Source organism: Polypterus senegalus, chromosome 8 (assembly GCF_016835505.1).
Source record: "Polypterus senegalus isolate Bchr_013 chromosome 8, ASM1683550v1, whole genome shotgun sequence".
NCBI classification, from domain to species: domain Eukaryota; kingdom Metazoa; phylum Chordata; class Cladistia; order Polypteriformes; family Polypteridae; genus Polypterus; species Polypterus senegalus.
Genome location: NC_053161.1, coordinates 95177806 through 95201667, shown reverse-complemented (window position 1 = coordinate 95201667; position 23862 = coordinate 95177806). Strand labels below are relative to the sequence as shown.

The 23862-nt window shown below is 35.4% G+C and overlaps 1 protein-coding gene across 4 annotated transcripts in view; it reads left to right on the top strand.

Annotated features, from left to right (window-relative positions):
- Positions 1-23862, top strand: part of LOC120534138 (voltage-dependent calcium channel subunit alpha-2/delta-1) — a 690895-nt gene that overhangs the window by 591471 nt on the left and 75562 nt on the right. For all 4 annotated transcript variants that reach the window (XM_039761461.1, XM_039761460.1, XM_039761459.1 and 1 more), the window contains 3 exons: positions 9967-10038; positions 10471-10542; positions 12192-12253. In XM_039761461.1, the coding sequence (XP_039617395.1) occupies positions 9967-10038; positions 10471-10542; positions 12192-12253 (206 nt within the window). The remainder of the gene's footprint in view (positions 1-9966; positions 10039-10470; positions 10543-12191; positions 12254-23862) is intronic.

Below are 23862 nucleotides of genomic sequence, written 5' to 3'. Positions count from 1 at the left end.
CGCCAATAGCGTCCTTTGTATGAAATCAACTGGGCAAACAAACTGAGGAAGCATGTGCCATACATTAAAAGACACATTGTCAGCAGAAATCCGCAAAGCAGCGAAAAATCTATGATATATATTTAGATATGCTTACATTTAAAATCTGCGATGGAATGAAGCCATGAAAGTCGAAGCGTGATATAGTGAGGGATCACTGTACACAGCATGCCATTAACACGTTTTTATTTCCATGAGTTTCATTAGCTTGTAGCCAAAACTTTAACTTCACTAGGCAGTAACTCGGTTTATTACTTTTGACTATCTTATGACATGACAATCTCAACCCAGTTTAATACAATTCAGGATGGAGGGGCACTAAGCCTATCACTTTAACACAGGGTTGCATATCAGAAATCAGCCCTGGACAGCACACTAGTCCATCCCAGGGATCAGTCTTGCACTCATCCACGCTCATGCCGGGGCCAAATTGGAATTGGAATTCATCCAAATCCACATGTTTTTTGGGACGTGACCATGAGAAGAACATGCAGACATTCGGGCACAGGATTTAAACCCTCACTGTTGGCTTTTTGAGATGCCAACTCTGTCAAGTATGCCACCAACTTACAACCCCAACTCACAAAATGTTGGGATAGTATGGAAATTGCAAATAAAAACAGAAATCTCTGATTTCAAAATTCACTTTGACTTGTAATCCATCATGAGCAGTACAAGACAAGATATTTAAGGTTTAGTCTTGTCAGCTTCTTTTTTTCGCAAGAAATACATTCATTCTTGCCATTAAAGAGCTTGCAGCTCATTCCAAAAAAGTAGGTATGGGGCAATTTGTGGACGATAATAAGTTGAAAAAAGAAATGTGCAATGATGATGGTCAACAGGTGATTGTAATCATATTTTGGTATTTAAAATTGCATTTAGGAAAATTATAGTTCTTTTGGAGTAAAGATGAACTGAGGAGCAGCAGTTTTCCCACAAATGCATGTTTCTTAAGGACAGATTGGAAGGGATTTGGACATTTCACCCTCAACAGTGCATAGTAAAATGATAAAATGCATTTTTATCATTCTTTAATTTAATATTGTTTTTTTATCAGTATGCTGCTGGTGTATGTGAATTTCCCCTTGGGATTAATAAAGTATCTATCTATCTATCTATCTATCTATCTATCTATCTATCTATCTATCTATCTATCTATCTATCTATCTATCTATCTATCTATCTATCTATCTATATCTAGGGAAATTTAAGTACTGTAAATGAATGGTAAGTGCACAAGCCTAAGCTGACTGCCAGCATCTATGATGGGATGGGATGAGTCAGTGCCCTGGACAATGGTAACTTGCACTTCTATGAAGGCACCATTGATGCCAAAAAGTACACACAGATTTTGGAGCAACATATGCTGCCTTCAAGATGTCAAATCAATGAAATCAAATTGATTTACAATGTCGATAACAATTATTAAATTTGTGTTTCTTAGAAATATGAGGTTTTTACAGCAGAGGGCACTGATTATTAACTACTTGCTCTTTGCAGAATATAGAGAATCCAAATGTTGTAGATTCAAACTACACAAATTGAGCTTGCAAAAGTGTTTCACTATAAATTGTAAATTCATTAAGATCAAGGGGCTGTCTGTTAGCAGCGTTGAGGGTAATGCACACTGAGTGAAAGTGACAAGAGTAGTGAAAGGAGTAGTTGAATGTATGAGGCACTGTGGCTTACAATGGACAAATGTTATAACTGATTGGATTTGACACATCAAAGAGAAAGGCTGCAGTGTTTCCGATTTCAGTAAGAATGAAAAAAAAATGACAGAAGGAAAGTATGAATACCATGAGCTTCTGATTTTGTTACTTGTTTCTTGTGTTGTTATGGATTGAAAAGCGTAAGTACTTTTGGAGAAATATACTCTGTTTACCCTATTTGTAATTCATAAACTAAACACTTAAGCCTAGATGTGCTGATGGCTTTTATTGAGTGTTATCTTTTTTCTGTATTTGCTCATAACCTGGGGGCTTAGCTCCAGTCTCTTCTTTTACCTTTTGCCAGCCTTGTTTGTTGGCTGTGGCTTCCAAGTACCCCATGGCTTTGGGCGCTCCGTGAGCTCCTGTATTTGAATTACATAAACAGATACAGCTGGCTCTAATTCAACATGACCTTTCTGAATTCCATCTCTGCTCATGTAATCCTTATAATCATTTGCATTTGTGAAGGATGTATTGCAAGACAGTTCCCCAGCAATGCATCCTGTACAATCAGTATATTGTGTAAGAAACATGTTCCACAAAGTTACTATAATGAATCTGTAATGGTCTACTGTTCTGTCTAAAGTGAACGACAAGGCTCAGAACATTCGATTTCCTTCACTGAGGATTATATGAAACAGGTGGAGTGAAGAGGGCTCTGATACAGGCCTGTTAAAAACCTAAAAACTCAACCACAGGACATGCCATTTTCATCACAATGGATTTTATTAATTAAACGGCAAGGATGGAAGAGCCTTCTACATCATGAAAACATCTGTTCAACAGGACTGACTTCTATTCAGTGTAAAATAAAAGTTAAAGCATGCAAAATGTACTCTTCATCATCATGGATTTTTATTTGGGGTTTTGGATGGGGAGGATGGAGGATAGAGCATACGCCAAGAAACTTTAGTCGTAATGATTCCACTATTAATCTTCGAAACTGCTTCAAATGAATGTCAAATCATCGAACATGCGGTTTTCATCATTGAAAATTTTGTGAGTAAGTGGGTCCAAGGTGGCCCTGATAAAAAGAGTCAATACAGTCGACCCCCAAAATTCATAGGGGTTACGTTCCTAGAGCGCCCACAAATTGTGAAAAACCGCAAATTTTTGATGTGGTCAAAAAAATGCCTATAAATGCCTATTTTTATACTTTAAACCCTAAATATGCCCCCAAAACACTTTCATTTCATTTAAAACTCATCTTAATACATTACCCTAAAAAAAAGAATGTTAAAGTAAACCCATATACTGTATGGTACTGTACTGCTATGTACTGTAATTCATGCAAGCATGTTTTCTTTGGTATGCGCTGTCGTTTCCTTTGGTTTAAGTAGGGGTAAATACAGTAATAATTTAATTTAATAAAAATACAGTAAAATGTACGGGTACTCACCGATAATGATTGAAGATGATGATGATGAATTAGCTGTGCAGTATGATGAAGGTATGTAATGAAGGTAATGACTGAACAGCAAAGCAGAGGATTTACAGCTCCTCGGGTGGAGCCTCTTCTTCAGCACCAATTCCTGGTGAGGAGAGTTTTATACAGTATGTCTGAAAGGCAGCATCGATTGCTTTGTGTTCTCTCTACAGTACTAAAAAATGTATACAGTATTATATTTTATATGGAAATTTAGCTGAATTCACATTCATGTTTATGTTACAAAATTAGTAAATTATATTGTTCTTAATAATTTAGTGTTAAAACGAATGAAAAATGATATATTGCCACGAAAAAAGCCATAAAAAATTGTGGAGGATATTTGCGGTTTCCACAAGCAATTATGAGTTAGGTAGTTATTTCGCGAACAACTGTGGCCACAAACTCGAACTGCGACTTCACGGGGGTCGACTGTATATATTTATAGGGCCATTGTTGTGAAAGAAAGAAAGAAAGAAAGAAAGAAAGAAAGAAAGAAAGAAAGAAAGAAACTTGTTCCCAGGGGGAGATTTATCTTATATAACACCTATAAGAAGAATTATTTATATGTATACTACAGTTTGACAGTACCAGGTGTCGGTCATTGGCACAGTACTGTATATTGCACATAGTATCATTGTCTGTGAACATATGTGCTAGACCACCTCAGCCAAAACTGACCCCACATTGAGTTCCTTGTGGCAACGCAGTTGTCCCGTAAATTAACCTTTCAGTTTCAGTCTGAACCCAGCATCATTGAAAACATGATACAGTGATTTACAAAGATGGGCAGAATTTATTTGCCGTATGCAGTGTTTTGAAATATGAATGACAAATCTATAAACTTTGAGTTTCCATCACTGTGAAATCTGTGGATAAGTGGGAATGAAGAAGCTCCCCATAAGAGCCAATGAAATTCATTCATTGCTATATTAATTTCCAAATACAGCTAGCATAGGAACACGCTAGCAGGAACAAACCCAGGACAGGGTGCCATTCCATCACAGAGTGAACACACAACACACACACTGTATTAAGGTAAATGACAAAATAACATTTTGAAATCTGCATGAAGTAAATAAGAGTCACAGGATATGGGCAGAGCATACCTTGACATCATCAGGTACAAGGAAGAATATCAGCACTGAATGGGCTTCAAGTCTGAAGAAGTACCTACTCAAACACATACTCATGCAACCAATTTAACGTTATATACCCTCCTTTAAGGACATGAGAGACAAGTTGGACAACCAGAGGGAAAACCTGCATTAACCAATATGGAAACTCCACACAGATGGGAAATGGGCACAGGATTCAAACCCAACACACTGGATTAGTGACTCTGAAGCACTAGCTACAACCAGAGAAGAGTCAAACTAGGAGAATTAATTTCCATCACTGTAGGTTTTGTGAGAGGCTGCCCACACTGTGCCGCTAGTAATGAGGCCTACTACACAATACTTATCATCTTAGCATATTAGATCATTTGTGAATGCCTTCAAGAATGCTCTCTAAGTTTTGATTGTTTACTTGCCAAATGGGCCACAACCGTCAAACTGAATTTGAGTCATACCCCGGATGGAGTTTTCACCTTCCTTTTGTGTATGCATACTCTGTTACCTCTCACATCTTAAAGACATGTATGCTACATTAATTGCTGGCTCTTATTTGACTGGGTATGAGTTGGAGAAAGAGTACTGCATAGAAATGATGTTCATTTTTTCTATTAGTTTCTGCTTTGCAGACAGTGCTATAGTTCAGTGTTCTAAGATCCGGTAATTGACAATGTACAGGTCCAGAAGTTTTCTTTTTTTTTTTTTTTTTGCAAAGTATATTTTGTCTATGTTCATATAAAAAGTGGCTTAATTAGTTTAGGAAGAACCAGTGCTAAAAGAATATTCTGAATTCCTCTTTCCAGACACACATATACTGTATCACACAACATTTTAACATGAAAGTGAAATGCTCAATCTGTAGTGTTATGTCAGCCACACATGATTAACTAATAGGAAATCAATACATTAATACACAAATGAGAAAATATTTATGTTCACTACATTAAATGCTGAGCAACTAGTTCTGGCTTATTAGGCCATCCTAATACTACATAATTACAAATTTTCAACTAATAGACTCTTTGAGGCTTCACGGACATCCTTAGGCTCTCTGAGGCTCATTAGGTACCTCATACCATTCATTTTTTAACCTTCAGTGAAGTTTTTTTTTTTTTTGGAAGTTGGATTCTGTCCCAGTGAGACGTGTTTTAGAGACATTGTCATGGTTGGGTATCCTGTAGCTGTTTACCATCAGCATTTCTTTTAGATGAAGTCACTTCCTTTGATTGCCCATCATGCTTCACATTGTGTAATGTTCTGTGCACTGCCTGTGATCCCACTTTCTGATATGGCTTTGAATAAGCTCTACTTCGTTATGGCCAGGAAGTTTCAACTAGGCTATCTGAGTGCAGATTTGCTTATCCAACTGTTCTGTAATTCCTGGATGTTCCAATGTTAAGATGAATTCCAAGCATTATAAAAATATTTTGAAAAATGTACTTTCTTATTAGAAAGCAGTAAACCACAACTATAACACCACAACATTTATGAAAGAGCAGTGGTGCAGTAAGTAGTATTAGAACCTCACAGTGCTTGTATTAGGGTGCTATTACTGGTGTTTCCCCATGACCCAAAAAATATACAATTTAAAGAAACTGGATTAAAAGATTAAAGATTAAAACTTGGCAGCTGCAGTCAAATTCTTTTTTAGATATTTATCATCATCTGTCAAAAACCACTGAGACATAGCAACACAGTGAGAAAGTTTTGGGTGTTCTTTGACAGGCACTGAACATTATTTACAGTGCTAGTAAACACTCTCCAGACATTTGTATACAGTGAAAAAGGAGGTCGTCAGGGAGTGCAGTTGAAATGATACTACTATAATAAAACACACTATAGCAGTATACTGGAACTCAGGAATCAGGCTGCAAGATGCCTAGGTGACAGGTACACTGACATTTCTATCACTGCTTGTGATAATAAGCCACCATCGATAAGGGGAGCATTACTTACCTGTACTATGTAAAGATTTCCAAAGAAAGGGAGACTTTTTATCTGATATATTTCTTTGTGCTCCCCAGTAATGTTTGTTAAACTGTGCAGGGGGTTGTCCGAACTTTTGCAAGAAGGCTGGGCTCCTTTGAATTTGGGTATACTTTTGGTGGCTCTGGGAAGTTCTGCCTGAATGATCCCAGGGATTCCCTAGGCTTTTCTTGACGGTGTAAGTGGAAGCTGAGCCTCCACCAGAAGTAATTCCAGACAGGGACTAAAAGGCCTTACTGAACAAATGTTAGGTGTACTTGAAGTTGGGAGGTCTAGTGGTGGCAAGAGGACAGCTGGTAGGATAACAAGAAACCTGAGAGGAATAAAAGGAAAAAATTGCAACGGAAGAGTAAGAATAGATAAGTTACAGTATGTTAAGGTAGGCAAGTGAGCCAGACAACCTCCAGACACTACACAGTCATAATAGAGAGAAAAGAGTCATATACTATATTAGATAATTAGTCTCCCTGCTGGCATCAAACAGCATGGAGGACTCGAGACATGCTTCCCATCATCCACCAGTACATGGGACATTCAGTGGTGGTCTAGCAGTCATTTGCTTCTGTGCTTCATATGCAATATTGAACCACACTGTCCTTTATCAACTGTTTTGTTCTCACTGGCATTGACAATATTATTAGAGTACCTGCCTCTTAACAGACTGATGCCTGCCTTGCACTATATAACAATTAGAGTCCCTGCTAGGCCTCCTTTTACAACCGTTAAAACAACTTGACCAGGTTTACTTTCTGCACCATTAAATGAATACATTTATTGCATGAGAAAAACTTTTTAACTCTTTACAGTTATATCACCAAGTTAATATGTCAAATGTTGCCTGGACCACACACATATACAAACACATACATAAAGAAGAACAAAAAAAAGGAACACACAATAATCACAGACAGTAAAATAAATAAAGCCTGAGGCCCCATGCAGGCGCAATTAAATAGCAGATTGCTCTGTCTGAGTGGTGTAGAATAGCTCTGCTTGCCCATCATAATTCACACTCCCTGTCTGCTTTGTTCATTTAATAATCATTTCTGGATCTTTTTCAGCCATGCACAATGCACTCCTATTGTTGAATTATATAATATTAGGCAAAAGGAAGCCTCACAAAGAATCATGAGTGAAGGGTGTGTATATATGCAAAATATCCATAACAGACAGGACTATTTTCTATAGTCAAAAAATCCATATGGTCAGTAAAACAACATTTTCAAAAAGTAAACATTTTTTTTCTGAGAGATTTACCATGTTTTGTCTATAAATGCAATGTTAATCTTTTAATTAAACACCCAAAAATGCTGGAAAGATAAGAAATATGTTTAGTCACAAATGTCAAGTAGTAAGTTATCCAACAAAATTTTGCTCCTCTTGGACTGTTACCAGTAGTCATGTAGTAAGATTAATAGCAAAGCAGTGAGGGATTGAAATAGGCAAAAGGCCGGTATAACCTTATTAGCAATGTGGTCCAGTATTGAATCGTTAGCAATACAAAATAGTTAAACTGCGAGAAATGTTAAAAATAAAGTTGAACATTGATATTTTATTACTGTCTCATTTGGTGCATGTGTGAATTTTGTATAGTGTCTTAATTTTTGCATGGGCCTTCTTCACAAGTTCTGTCTTTTCCTGCTTATTTGGCACACTGGTGATTCATACCTGGTCAGATGTGAGTGAATGTGGATGTGTGGTTGAGTGTCCGGAATAAACTCTGCTCCCCAATGAGCCCAATGAGTCAGTTCAGCAAATGAGTTGATTGTTTGATGATAAATGAAAAATAATGGAACACAGCATACACAGCACTGGTTGCATTCTTTTTGATATAATCAGAGTAAAGACTTGGATGTTATGGAATATCGGATATTATCTTGCATATTTTATCATATGCAAGCTACTGTGTTTTTAATTTTAGTTTTGTTTCCCATTCTGGTAATTAAATATTTTTATAAATCCACAGCAAATGCTGATATCAGCCTAGAGATTCCTTAGCTCATGTGCTGGTATGAAGGTGGTTTATTTTCTTGTGTGACTCAGTGATTTTCTGACATTAGCTGCCTTGGTCCTTTATGGGCAAATGAAGCCTCCAACGTGCAGAGAGACCAGGAGTTGCCAGAGAGAGTTTTAGCTCAGTGTTTCTGGTGTTATTGAGAAGCAGCTTGTCACCTTAAAAGTTATTTGATGGCTCATACCGGGGTGACCACAGGGTGGGGATTAAGGATCAGTATGCTTCCTAATACTGAGGGGAGAGTAAGGGGAACACTGACAGGGCATAAAAGGAGAGCAACAGATGAGAGGTGAGAAATGAACTGTATTGATGGCAAAGACGTCAAGCCACTACAACAGGTATATGCATGAATGAAGCCCAGAAGGGCATCAGCTTTTGTTACAGTATTTTAGCTTTGTTTATTTGTACTTTGAATTCCTCCCTTTTGTGTATCCTTCCCAGAAGTTTTTTTTTTTTTTTGTAATAAAGGAGCTATGTTTTGTACCTTTTTGTTCTGCATGTAGAGAGCAGACCATTCTATAACACTGCCAATAAATAAGTTGAAACTGCCAAGTATCTTTTTGGGTCATAGGAGATTAGTCTGTTCTGAACAATCATCACATATCTAGTATTCATGCCTTATGAATTTACCTTTTTAATGTTCTAAATCTACCCACATTAATCTTCTATATTCTTACTTAGAGAAAATATCCAGATCTGCTTCAGCTGATTTATGGGACATTTAGTAAGTTCATGTTGTTTGTATATTTAAGGTCATAGGAATTTGCTGCCAGAAAGTGTGGCTGTCTTTCTTGCATTTGATCTTCAGTACTTTTCCACTGTTACAAATCGAGGCTCTTTTCCGCAATTATTTCTTCATGACAGCTTTTTGTAGACAGTGCTTTGCTTTGCTTTGCCTTTTGGTAATGTAGCTTTCATAAGAACAATTATCTCTTGCTATTTTTCAATTTACTGCATTTTAAAAGTCATGGGAGCGCCATTGTAATGCAATAGTCATGCTGCTTCCTGAAACCTCTAAGGACCAAAGTTCAATACCTTGCCCAGATGTAGTCTATGTGAATTTACATTTATTCCATATGTGTTTCCCCTGGTCTTTCACACAAAGGTACCAAGGGAAGACTCCAGATACTCATGACGCTGTTAAAGGACGAAGAAGATGGTTAAAGAAATGAGTAGATGGTAGCCACTTTGTGCTTACTTTACTAAAGAAAAGCATAACAACTCAAAACTCCTTTTATATTTACTTGTACATGACATGTTATATGGTACTATTTTTTTCTCATTACCCATGCAACACTAAAGTTCAGGTCAGTGCATTCAATGACTGGTTGAATGAATTTAATAATTTGTAATGATTATTTTATTTATCTGTGATAATTTTATATTGATTATTATACTAAGATTGTTGATTCATTAAAGTTTCCTACAATATTTTTCCTTTGGTATAATGGACTTAACATACAGCATCTAACAAATATCAACATATTTACAATTGAAAAAAAATCCTTTCAACATATAGAAGGAGAACAAATATTACACATATGAATACAAATGCACTCAAAATCAAATGTTGTGCAATGTAGCATAAACATTTTGACACAAACCCCAGACCTTTTCAAAGAAAAATGAATGAATCCAGAAGTTGGGACTCACACTACTTCTGTTCTTCTCTAGAATCCAAAATTCCAGGAGCCAGTAACGTTGGATTTTCTGGATGCTGAACTGGAAAATGACATCAAGGTTGAGGTAACAAAATTCTTTTGTTGTTCTTATTTTTCTAGACAGACACAGCAATAGATTCATTTTTATACTCTGGTATTACAAGTTAAATATCCTCATACTGATTAAATGAACATCTTACATTTAATAAAGATGTCACTAAGATGAGACTACCTCAGCTCCTGATTTATTTATATTTTTCATTTTTCTGGTAATTTTATTCCTTTTCTTTTGAATGTGGGACAGCCCAGTGGCTCCGAGTTTAGTCCTGTTGCTTTACCACTCTAAGGTCCCAGGTCCAAATTTCAGCCCTGATTTTTGTAAACTTCTCATGGCTGTTACATTGACCAGTGAGTCCACATTGTCTAAGTATGACTAAGTGTATGTTTGTGTGTGTGTTTATGAAATAATAATCATAATAAATTTGCTTTGTTTTTTAATTTTTTTAATTTCAAATAGATTCGACAAAAAATGATAGATGGAGAAAAGGGGAATATTACCATAAGTACACTTGTGAAGTCTCAAGATGAGGTAAAGTGCAAAAAATAAGAATTCTGTAAAGTCAAAAAATAATTATTGGGCAGTATCTATCTATCTATCTATCTATCTATCTATCTATCTATCTATCTATCTATCTATCTATCTATCTATCTACTTGATGTATAATTTACTTTTATAACTTTTATTTTTATGTTTAAATTTTTGTTTCCCTTTTGCATGCAGAATTCAATTGGTATTTTTCTTCTAATCATTTGTGGATTTGGTCCCATCCCAACTTTCCCTATGACTACCGCATTCCTGGTAGTCCTATGTGTGGGGTGAGCTAGCAAGACAAATTCAGACTGTTTGTGAACAGTTTATACCTTAGTAAATCTTTACTATTTCTCTTGATCAGTCTAAGAAAAACAAAGTGCTAGGGGGTGCTGTTTTATGTTGTTTTCCTTCCCCCCCCCCTTGAATCCAGAACTGTTCTTTTGTAATGCCACCGGGACAGGCACCCCAGAGTATTAAAGTCAGATAAACGTCTTTATCGGAAGTCCAGGCTTTGACCTTGACTGAATCATTTCAGCAGGGAACTAGAAAACAGATTTTGAATTCTTGTCTTTAAAGTTTTTACACATGATGGCATTTCTCCTTCTGTGTATTTGTCAAATCTGCAATTTTCTGCAGCACCCTTTATTTTGCTTTCCTGCCTTGTCACACTTTGAGAATCAGCAGGAAGCCAGAAGTCTGGATAGGATGCTAACCACAAGACTGTAGGTCACCATTCATTGTACACAGTGATCTTATTGTGGCATTTTACTATCAAACGCAAGTGTTCCAAGTCATGATAATAGAATTTTCTAAATAAACATAAAGGTCTAATTACTCCAAAGCAGCTGCTATCAAGTTAGTAAATATAATATTTATTTATCTTATTTCATTTTATATAATGTGGAAATAGTGCTCAATGAGTCATGGCTTTCAGTTTTTTTTTAATGCTATAGAAAGTAGACGATTCACTGTCTGTGCTTTTATTTTAATTTTAAGTTTCTGTGCAATTTCTTCTGCCAGTCTCATTTTGTGAGCTGTCTTTGCACCCTCCTGGCAGGCTGATGCTCAATGCACTTAATTTTCTTCTCTTTAAATCATATTACCCCTACAGAACCCAATAGCAAAAACTCAACAGGATAAGGAATTTTAAATGAAACCCCTTCATTATTTTACTAAGTTAACTTATAAAGGATAACAGAAACAAAATTTAAAGGAGTCATGCATTAACCATATTCCCATTTTGTATTTGTCAATTAACAATTAAAAAAAAATAAAATCCTTATTTATTGCATTACATAAGGAAGGATTATACTAGAGCTTTTACATTGGAATACTGTCAGGAATTGAGTAGCTTAATGTACAGTAATACAAGTGCCTGCATGGCCTGTACTTAAAGATAAACTCTCATTTTACATCTTGAAATCCATCCTAGAAAATGTCTAATATAATTTTATCATAAGCATAAATAATCTTTGGTTTGTATTACAAATTGCTTAAAACTGCACAAGTATAAATCTAAAAATTCTGCCTGATGTGTGCATTTACAGAGAAATCTTTACAACTGAGTAATTATGTTGCTGTTTTGTATCCAAATATTATACACATATGCATATAAAACATGAACATGTCTTTTATAATATTGACAGCGGTATATTGATAAGGGAAACAGAACATATACCTGGGCTCCTGTGAATGGAACGGATTACAGGTAACTCATCCTTACATACAACCTTATAGAACGAGTGCATCTTGATAAGTAGAGCTCATCTGTACGCCTGTGTTTTGCAGTCCCTGCTCCTTGTTGCCTGCTGTGTCTGCTGTTTTCTATTACAATTTTTCTTTTACTAATATGATATGTATAATGCCATAAAGTTTTTGAGGTGGTGGTACTGATTCAATTTGTACATCTGTTTGACTTACTACAGCCAACAATGTGCATGTGCAAAAATTAGAAGGGAAGAGTATCAAGTAAAAAAATGGATGAAGTTTACAGATAACATGTAGACAGCACTGTACTGTACTATTAGTTGAGGTAGGCTAGATAATACAGTCACAATATAATAATCATACAACAAAGTTAAATTCTATGGTACTGGTTATTTGCCCCACAGGATTTTAATGTAGAGGATCTGATGTTGTTATAATGATATTCAGTCTGTGTCATTTTTGGACTTTTTACACTTGTTTTCTTCTTGCTTATTATTTTTATTGTTACTTCGGCAGTGCTACTTTGTTTCTTGTTGTGACAAGGTCGGCACCATTTCTTGTTGATCTCTGCATGATCACAACCATGCTGTGTATGTTTGCTATGTCGATTGAGGGTCAATATAAGATGATGGCACACAACTTCTGGTATCCAAGTATTCAGATTCACTTTTAAATCAAATTAAAATGATTAGCGCTAAATTGGGGAAATAAAGCAAGTTGGTGTAGGGAACTATTGCAAGGCTATGTTTGAATTTGACTTTCCTGGTTTTGATAACTGTTTCGGTGGTTTTAATTTTGGCTTTGTGACCCTTGCTTGTGTCTTTATTAATGACTCTGCCAGCACATATTCATTACTTTCATCTTCATTTTTTTTCTCTGCTTCAGTTTCCTCTGAGCACCTGCTTCTCTCTAGGTTACCATAACATTTCCTTGTTTTCACAGTATATTATTTTTTGCATACAAACTGTTTAAAAATAATATTTACTTATCAGAAACATGATAACAGTTTACAGGCATATAAATAAATGAATCTTCTGTTTTGCTCAGAAAAGTAAAATTCACTAAAATAAACTAAAGAGTCCAGAGTGTCATGGTGGCACAGTTGCGCCTGGATTCAGATCTTAACCTTAGGTCAATTGCTAATGCTAAATTGGCTATGCTGTGTATGTGTCTGTGTGTGTGTGTGTGTGTGTGTGTGTGTGTGTGTGTGTGTGTGTGTGTGTGTGTGTGTGTGTGTTCATCCTGCAATTGTTTCTGCCTTATGCCCTGTTCTTGCTGGGTAATCCTCCAGCACCCTCCACAACCCTGCTCAGCATTAAGTAGTCTTAGAAAATGGCATGGTATAAAATCGAATTTCACATGTAAAAGTTCACATAAACATAATGTTTGAAAATGTAATTGTTAATAATTTACTTAACCTTACAACGCAGTTTCTAAATGTCTGTACATTTCATAATAGAATTATAGTTCTAGTTAATAGTCCAGTTCAACAGGTAGAATCAACTTTGGATTAAGATTTATAGTGTATGGATTATCAAAAACCTTCTTAAAGAAGCCTACGTCTTCAATATTCAACACATGTTACGTATGACCCTTGAGACTGTTAGTTTTTTCAAAGACCCCCTTTAAGGTATGTTTTTTATAGATTATATCTGTCTTTAATTTAGCTTTATTACAGTTACACCTGGAATTAAAATGCATCTCGATGGTCCACTTGAATTTACCTGTACAAAGAATTTGACATTCCACACTGCCAGGCGTGACAGTCTTATGAAGGAGACGGTAGCTTGACACACACCACTGTTCTCAGCTGCGCTTACGTTATAATGCTGCACAGGAGGCAGAGCTCACCACCCATCCACAGCTTATCTGACTGCTGCGGCCGCCCTGCGCTATTCTCCTGTCTTCTGATTTGATTGTGAAACGTGGAGAGAGAACATGCATTTGCATTTCCTTTTTTTTTTTAACTTTTACTGAATTTAAACTATGTTCACACCCAGTTTTTTAATGTGGTCAAGTGCTCATCAAGATGCATGTTAATGCAGGTATAAACAGATGTACTTTGCTTTACAAATTCTCGTTTGTGTCTGAACTGCAGCTCTCATGCACTATTGTCAGTTTTTTTCAATCAATGCTGGTTTCAGTGCTGTTGCTGCTGGTAGCTTCTTTAAATTGCTGCACTGCCAAAGAAAAGAAAAGTTAATAAAGAAGGAAGACACTTCCAAGAGAGATGAAAGGCAGAATGATGTGCAGAGAGGTACCAGTATATCTTGTTTGTAAAGAAAACATAGCAGTTGTTGTTTATTGACATATTATGAACTGCATTGGCTATATGAAGTGTTATATTTGTCCATCAATAAACCAAGCTTGACACTTCAGGTATAGAAAAAGCAAAACGTATATTATGATTAACTCATGAAAGTGTAGACCAAAAATTCAATGTAGTCATGACAGTGGAAGTGACTAGCAAAAAGTCCTTGTGTATATTTTGTATGAGACACTATAAAATAAAACAGATTTGCTTAAAATTCTCCTTGTTTTTTTGCATGCTATTTAATTATTCATTACATTATTTCTTAGTTCGTCTATTTTTATTTGTCAATTCCATTTACATTGGTTGGGGTGTAAAAAATCACAAGCTTTGCTAAAACACATGATGCAGACATAGTATTGCCACAGTTCAAATATAGTACAAATCACATATCTTAGCAGCTCCTACAAAGTACAGTGAAAACTTGAGATGAATGTTCCAGTAGGGGTTTCATCACAGAGAAGTATGGTATGATAAGGCCCATGAGATGTATGGAAGTATCGAAAGCTTTACATTCATAAACGAAGAAATCGGACTAAAAACTTTTACTTTTATCTATCTTCTCCCTTTTCTTCTGTCATATTAATACTGTGAAGTGCAGTCTCTACAGAAAACGTATCCTCTATTATCAAACATCTTTTAAGAAAAATCTTGAATTAAAAATTTTTATTTTGCTGATTGACTTACAGAGGCCTGATTACACATGTGCTATAGTGAATAGGCACAAGGCTGCAGCATCATATGGCTTTTCTTTGTGTTTTTTCCAAATTTGTAAATTAACATATCATGTTGTTATATAGTAATATGATGATGCCACGCAGGTGCCAAAATAGAAAGAGAGAAATCCTGAACAACACCATCATAAATTAGTCACAATGTGATTTCAACAAACTACCACTGGCTTTAATTAAGTGAATGAAATAATAGGGCTCTAGAAAAATAGAAACCAATAGGAGGGCTGTATTATTTGTACAGTCTCCTAAGCAGTAAGCAAATTACTTTTTTGAGTGTGTTCTTCCTCCTTTGCAATAATTTAACCTTTACAACTTCTGAAGCAGAGCTGACCCAAAGCTCCATCATTCAGGATTCAAATCTCAGGCCAAGATACTGCCATTGTGCAATTTACATATTCCATCTGTTTAATTTATATGTGAACATTATTCATTTTTATTTTTAAGATTATGTTGCCTGTATTTATTGTCATATTTTGTCATAATTCTATTTATTTGTTTTCACTGATGTCACCATTTTGTGTGTCTGTTCACTAAGATGCAAAGTGGTTGCTAGGCCATGTGATGGATGTGCAGTGTGATCTGTGACTTCATGACTGCATTATATAAGGAGGCCAGTTACACTTAACAGTGTTTGAACATTAAGACCTGTTTTGTTGTAATGATTTGGGAACTAAATAGAAAAATACCCAGGGTGGTTATCTAGTTTTGTTTCTGATTTTGCATTCTGACTCCTATGAATGCCATCTTTTTTTTATCTTGAATTCTACTAAACATTTTGGGTGTGGAGAAGAAACATTCAAAATTTTGTTTTTGGGAAACTATTATTTTCCAAATCTCTTTACAAAGGTTGCTAGTCTAAAAACAATGCAACTGATCATATTTTACGTAGCTTAATCTCTTCTCATACTTAGGGTGGAGATGCGCATCTCTTCACAAAAAAGAGGTATACAATTAAGACGTAGGATCAGTCATCATACCCTGACCAAAATGTATAGCTTTCTGCCCATCATTGTCTTAACAGAAAATATATATATAGTTTTACCAAAACAAAAAATAACATAAGTTATACATAAAAAATTGTAACAAAATATTCAGAATTGGAATAGTAGATCTTGTATATTGCAAAGGCCACCTTCCCCTAAAATCTTCCTAAAAGATGTTTTCATGGGAACGTATATCTCAGTCCATAGCTCCCTTGTATTTCACATCAAGGCTTACGGTTTTCTTCCCACACTTCAAAAACATAAGTGTTAGGTTATCTGTCAATTCTAATTTGGCCCAGAGTGATTAACTGTGAGGGTATCTTTTAGTAGACTTGTGGTCTTGCATGCTCTTCATAATTTGTTACTGCCTTGAACACAATAATGTGCATTAGTGAGTTAAAAAATGGACAGAACGAAGGTGTAAAGTCCTGTCAATCCTCTAGAAAATGGCTGGATTAGTGAATGGACCAAGGGGTGAATAGAAAGGTTTTATTTGATAGTTTAGCTGAAGGAAGGATATGCCATCCTTCTTTCCTGTTGCTCTCAAGATTCAGTGTCCTAGGTTAAAATCCATGTCTAGCTATACTATGTCTGAAAGGGGTTTCTCCAAGATACTCTGGTTTCCCTCCCACATCTCCAAAGATGTGAATACTAGCTTGAATGGTGACTTCTTAACTAGTCTGAAGGATGTTGTCTGCATGTTTTTCCAATGAGGAACTGGAACTGTCCAGGGTTGGTTCCCATTTGTGGGGATAGGTTCTGGCTCCCTGCAGTCCTGAATTGGATTCAGCACAGCAGATTTGGGAATATATTTATGAAGCTTATTTTAAGACAAAAATAATGTTGAAAGCAATACAATTTGTTAGTGTGTACTGTACAGTATGTACAAGTCAAATTATCAAGAATTAATCATGTGCAATTCCTGTAGCCTGTGAGGTTTGCCACTACTTTGCATGTTGTTTAATGCTATCTAGAAGATACAAAATAATTGTTCTAAATTTACAAAGGTATTTCCTCTTAGTTACTTGGTGTTAGTTGGTTTTACCACAGTCAAACATGAAGCTGTCTTTGCAAAGCTTCAGTAGCTATGGTAATGACCCTTTCCTATTTATCCAAGTGCCTTCTGATTAATGGCGAATCATCATCCTAACTTCAGCTTTCTTTTGCATGCCCCTTATGATCAGCCCCTTCAGGTCACACCTCTTCTGATTATAAAAGGAATGTGCCAATGGAATGCTGTTAAATTATATTCTGACATTGCTATATGAAAAGACTTCCTGGACTGGATGAAGTTTCAAATTTTACATTGGCAGTATTTTATTTTTATATGTGCTACTAGAATTTGCCAATCACAAAATATAGAAGCACAAATAAACTGAGGACAACTGAAAAGCTCTCAATCAAAATCCTTTTACTCCATCTTTTATCACTCCTGTCCTGTCATAATGCTATTACTGTGGTTTTACTAATCCTTTAATGTTCATTATATCCAGCCTAATCCTAAATGATTACGATTGTCCAATTATTTTGTGACAGCTGAAGTACAACTATTGCGCAGAAATGTTCTTATCATGTAGCAAGGAAAAGTTGAACTAAACTGCTTAAGCTTTAGCCTAATGTTTCCAATGTTTCCTAGAGATAACAATATAGTAAATCACTTTGGTACAGATCGCAGCGCCAAAAAAAACTCTCTATAGTGACGACTCCCCCATCTGCAATCCTCACAAACATCTGACTCTTGTGTTAGTGTTTCATTTTTGTCCCACTTGCATCTGCTTAATGAAAAGCACAAATCACTTTAGATTAACTAACCTTTTATTTTCCTTCATTTGTTTTGAACAAGGTCACATTAAGACACGTATGCATTTATCAAATGACTAAAGATCCCATACTTGTTGGCCCTTTTTATAAATATTTATCAAAGTCGCCCTGTCCCCCAAGCAAACTCCTATTACTGCCATCTGTTTTTTATCTTCATGAAAAACAAGAAACCTGGTATTCAGTGAAATTCATGGGAATTAACTTTTAAGCCAGCTGCTAAAAACATTTACATGAATCAAACTCTGCATTTGCAGCTGTGGGCTAACAGCAAGATGTAGGGCAACAGAAACATGTCAGTTATATCATAAAATAAGTTCTCAAAAAAAAAAAAAGATTGTTGGTTCTAACAACCTACAGCTGTAAACTGTGGAGCAGAGTTAAATAAGGTGGACAAACAGTTACAAGTTTAAAGTCTTAGAATCCTGATGAAACTGCTCTATGTGCCACCTACTGGCTGATGCATGTGATGAAAACTGTAACCCTCAAATTGTGAGATTTGGCCTGTACAGTGGCAGTGCTACCAGTGACTCAGGCTCAATACCATTCTAGTCACTGTCTGTGTAGAGTCTGCATGTACCCCATGTGTAAAGAGGTTTTCTATGGATACTCTTTTGTCCTCTCACATCTGGAAGATACTTCACTAAAGTTAAGTAATGACACTTAAATGGGAAAGTGTAGGAAGTTGCCCCCAATTGACTGGCATCTTGTCAAGGTCTGATTCTTGCATTGTTACCAGTGTTCCTCCTGTAGTGAAACATTTTCCAAGATTTCACAATTGTGTTAAATATCAAAAAATATATTTCTTCATCTTGCTATAATAACTAAAAGAAACTGTTTTTCATAAGAAGCTATAACCATTATTAATATTTTATTAGTCAAACTAAAAGATGACACTGTTGTGGTGCAACCTTTTGAAATGTTTTGTTTAATTTCTGGAAGCCTGTGCATTATTTCTCAGCAAATTTACCTGAAATGTTCAGTGTGTTGAGATTCTGAACCTGACAGATAAAAAAAAAAAAAAACACAGAAATTGTGAGGTCCATGAGATGGAAATGTTTCTTTTCAGGAGAAGTACAAGGAGTATGTTGATAGCTGTCCAATGCATATAGGATTAAATAAAGATATGAACTAAAAATATGTTCATTTTTTTATAATACATTTCACCGACATACAGTAGATGTCATTATAACAGACTAAAACAATCTGTACTTTTTAAATGGCAAACAGTGTAATGAATGTGACAGCACATCTAATAGGAAAGAGGTGTCACAACCTAGACAATGGCAGTGTCAGAATGGAACTGGAAAGAGATGTATTTTCATTCTGGATTTGAATGTTGAGACCAGAAGATCACTACTGAGAGATGTTTAGAAAGTATTTACATAGATTGAGACAGATTTCAAATAGACAGATGCTAGTTCAAAATTATAGTTTGGACTGCCTTATAATGAGAGACAATAATGTCAATGTCAGAATGTGAAGAATTGTTAGACTGTGGCGTCTGCTTTTTTTGAACCAAAGTAAGTCGATACAGAAAAGTGTATGAAGTTCTGCCTACTCAATTTTAAAAACACAAAAAACAAACTGCACCGACATCTTAAAAGAGTGAAGAGCCAGTGAGACGGTGTCACCATAGATGGGAAATCTAATCAGAAACAGATTGTGCTTCAGATAACAATCTAGTCATAAAACAAGTAATATATTTAAGTAATGAAATAAAGAAAGAATATGGACTCTGAAAAATGTAAAATCCTTGGAGCAATCTGAAAAGAAAAGTTTGTAATGTATAGCAACCATACAAAGCAACAGCTATTTACTAAGTGAAACATTCATCTGTGGAGCTACACGTGGCATGTAAGCTACCACAGAATTGCCAGATCTCTGGCTTCTGATTTCTATCATTTAAAACCATACAAGCTATTAGGAGTTTTTCATCCTATTGAATTTCATGCCTTCTCTGTTAGCTGGATCTAAAAAGGCCAATTGTAAAGGGAGTAAGAAAACCCAAAAACAAATGAACAATAAAATATTCAAATAATAGAAATCTCTTCTAAGAGAAGAAAAAGAAAAATGTGATTAATTTCTTCCACATCATAGCTACACATTGCACTAAAGAGAATATTCACTGTATCAGAGATTATAAAGAAGGTACGCCTGAAAGTATTTCAGAAAAAAAATTCTCCAAGACAAGGTAATAAGCCGTACTGAAGTAACAAAGGAGAACAATACAGTCTATGTATACTGCAGATAAGGTGCCTTTATGCTGTTTTCAGACATTAAGAGTAACTGTGTAATGTACATCATCAAGATCCAAAAGAGTATTAAAATGTAGATTATTATTGATACAAAGTCAGTAAAGTGACTAAAGCAGTCCAAACAGTATATAAATACTTTATGTGGCTTGTAAAGGACATAAATATACTGTAACAAAAATGGCAGAGTTCACTTTTTTTATACAGTATAACATCCTTTACATTGAGCAATAGTACAATGAGGAAGTTAGAGCAAACCTTTCCAGTAACTCTGGGTTATCAAAACCAGGAAACCTATAAATCTATACATTTCAGTATTAATTATTAAAAAGCCATACAATTAAGGAAAAACATTGGTAACAGAAATAGTACAGAAAGTACTACATAATTTAAAAACTCTCTATTGGACATATACTGTATATATCTCTTTTATTTTATGTTCATATTTCACCCAATACAGAAACATGTTTGAAGTATTTGTTTAAAATTCAGGGCACCACTTTTTTTCTTCTGCACTGATTAATCATTTGACTTTTCGAGCTATGGACTTCAAACTTGCTAGTTAAAGTTAACAGTAGGTATCTAACATTTTCAAAATCATTTTATTTAGTCATTTAGCTCTCATGCAAATCTAAGGGTTATAACCCCATTGTGATTTAAAACCTTAAGTGGTGTCCATAATCTCTGTGTGTATATTTAGCATTAGTCTCTCTGATGCAAACAATTTCTTTTTCCTAATAAGCATTTGTTTGAATAGTAGTCTTTTTCTTTTGCTTTTTAATACCAGGCCTTATCCAGGAAAGTGAATGGACCTCAACAATAATTGTAATTAGTTGCTTAATCGGTTGTATCAGAATTATTATGTGACTAAATACTTTTCTGCATATAATATTTGTATATTTTATAATTTGTTTTTTTTACCTGGGCCTAATATTAGTTCATTTGAGCTGCTCTCAACCCACAGTGCCTGGCAAGTACTTGCTAAACGTGTCTTCTTTGAGTTTTGCCAAAATTTGCCCCTTTCACATCATTTATGCAGGCTGCCTTCATTTACGTGGCCTACCCCATTTCTGTGTGTATTGCTGTCACCACGTGTGGAGAAAAGGGGATGAACTGCATTACATTGTCCCACTAGTTAAAGCATTTTTAACAACAATATCAACAAATAAAAAAAACACACAGCTAATTTCCTTTTTTCTAAATCACCAAATCCATTGAAGTGTTTTTACAATTTTGGGGTATTTAGTTTTCCTATTGTGGGGTGTTTTTACCCCTAGATATTGATATATCAAAATGTCCTTTCTCAGTGGATACCTGCCCTAGTTGTAACATTCTGCCAAATTTAAGCTTTTTAGCCAAACCGGAGATAGTGTTTTTGTTGAGAAGTGAGTGAGTCAGTCAGTCAACTTTGCAACATATATATAGATTTGGACATCACATTGATGGCACCACTGTCTAACTATGTAGCAGTGGCAACTGACCTTAGAAAAGAAAAAACACAAAATTCAAGTTTGATATCACCAAAATAATGTTAAATTAAAAAAACATTGGACAAAAATACAATTCAGAATTAAACAGATATGGTCCTATTGGATTCCTACAGGAAGACTGGATGAAATGTGCTAATTAATAATTAACTAAGAAACGTTCAATAAAGTATGCTGTTGTAAATGAAAAACAAATGATTCAGAAGATATGCTAGTGTTTTCAGAGGAAGATGCAGCTCAGACAATAAACAGTTGTTAAGTGACCACAGATTTAAGCGGTGAAGAGCCACGAGAGAGGAATGGGCAATGGAAAGCATTATGGAAATCCCCTACCAAGAAATAATCACCATCTTCAAATGTTTTTTTTTTTCCAAAAAGCTAATATTTAAGTATTTTAGAACTCTGTGGTAGCTACTGTTACAATGGATGCCTTCGTCACAAGGACCTATGTTTGGCAGATGTATCACAGCAGTTAACAAAGTAGCACATGAGTTTCACTAAGGATTTTTCAACCCCTCTCACAAAATATCTGTGAGGCTGAAACCTTTTTTATTATTAAATTTATCATAAGCACATTATTGCAATCAATGACATAATTGGTTAATTATGATAACTTGGTTTTAGTCTTAGTCTGAGAGGGACATATGGCATAGCTGCTTATGCATAAGCCCTGTCATTTATCCATACCTACAACTACAGTATCGTATTCAGGATCTGTGGGGGTTCTGCATTAAAGGCCATTGGATGACAGCCCCATCAGAAATAAGTAATAAATAAGTAATAGGCTTTCTTCAGTAATTTAATGCATTATTAAAATGTTTACAGCAATCTTCAAGTTTGTCTTCTTAAGTCATTTTCTTCCAATTTTCCATCATATACTCAATATAATTTTATATGCAAGAAAATATTGGAGTTTTTGTAGTATGTGATGTTTTCTCTGTGCTGGGTTCTTTAAACCAGTTTCTATCAGATGTGGCTACTTCAGTGGGTATCACAATGACCGGATGGTACCAGCATTTGTGTTTTCTTGGTGATCCAAATGATATGTAAACTCATTAGTCTTTAGAAGAAAAGTGAAAGATATTGATAGTTATGTAAGTTAATGTTAACATTAGGGAAGTCTGCAAACAAAAAAGCAAAATTCTGGTATGAACCCAGAGCCAAATACCCAGAAAGCCACTGTTCAAGATCACATGGGCTGGAGCTCATCTGGTTGCACTGGGCACTAGGCAGGATCGAGCCCTGGATAGAGCACGAGTATATAGCAAGGTACACTCTTAATCTATATTAAAATGACTTACTTTAACACTCACATTTCATACTCAAATTATTTGGGAGTTTCAATTTGCATAACACCAAGTAAAAGCTGCTTGGTTCTGTTCCAGTTTAGTAGCTTGTTATTAATGAACATACTCATCACTCTGTCACTCATCAACAGAAGAGTATTTGTCTGGACGGTACATTAGGCATAATAATTATGTGGCCTGGTTCTCTTCTCTGCCCCAACATTATGCATATTTGTTTTTCTCAAGTGGTGCAGGTTAAAATACTTTAAATCTTTATATTCACGATTTGGAGTAGAGAGAGGAATAAATTAAATGAGACAGGTAGAAGGTGCCTATGCAAAGAATGGCTGATTATAAACTAAAACAGCGATTTAATCTTTTTATGAAGATTTCTGCTTTGACTGCATTACTTTTTTATTTACTCTTGTAGTTTGTGTGAAGAAGTGTTTCTGTCTTTTTTTTTCTATCTTCTGTCTGATTTTGTGACTACATTCCCTTAGTTTCCACTGGTGTCTTATTTTTCCAAAAGAATTCTACATGATCAACATTATTGATCAGGTTTGAAGTCAGGTCTTCATGCAGTCCTTGTCCTCTCAAGAGTAGAGCAGTTTGATTGCCTTAACCTGTCACAGTTGGATATGACCTTCTACACTAGAATGTACTTGGTGAGTTCTGTGCACAGTTTCTAGAGCTTTTATTAATTTGTTGTAAGATGAAGACCTGAACTTTGTTCAGT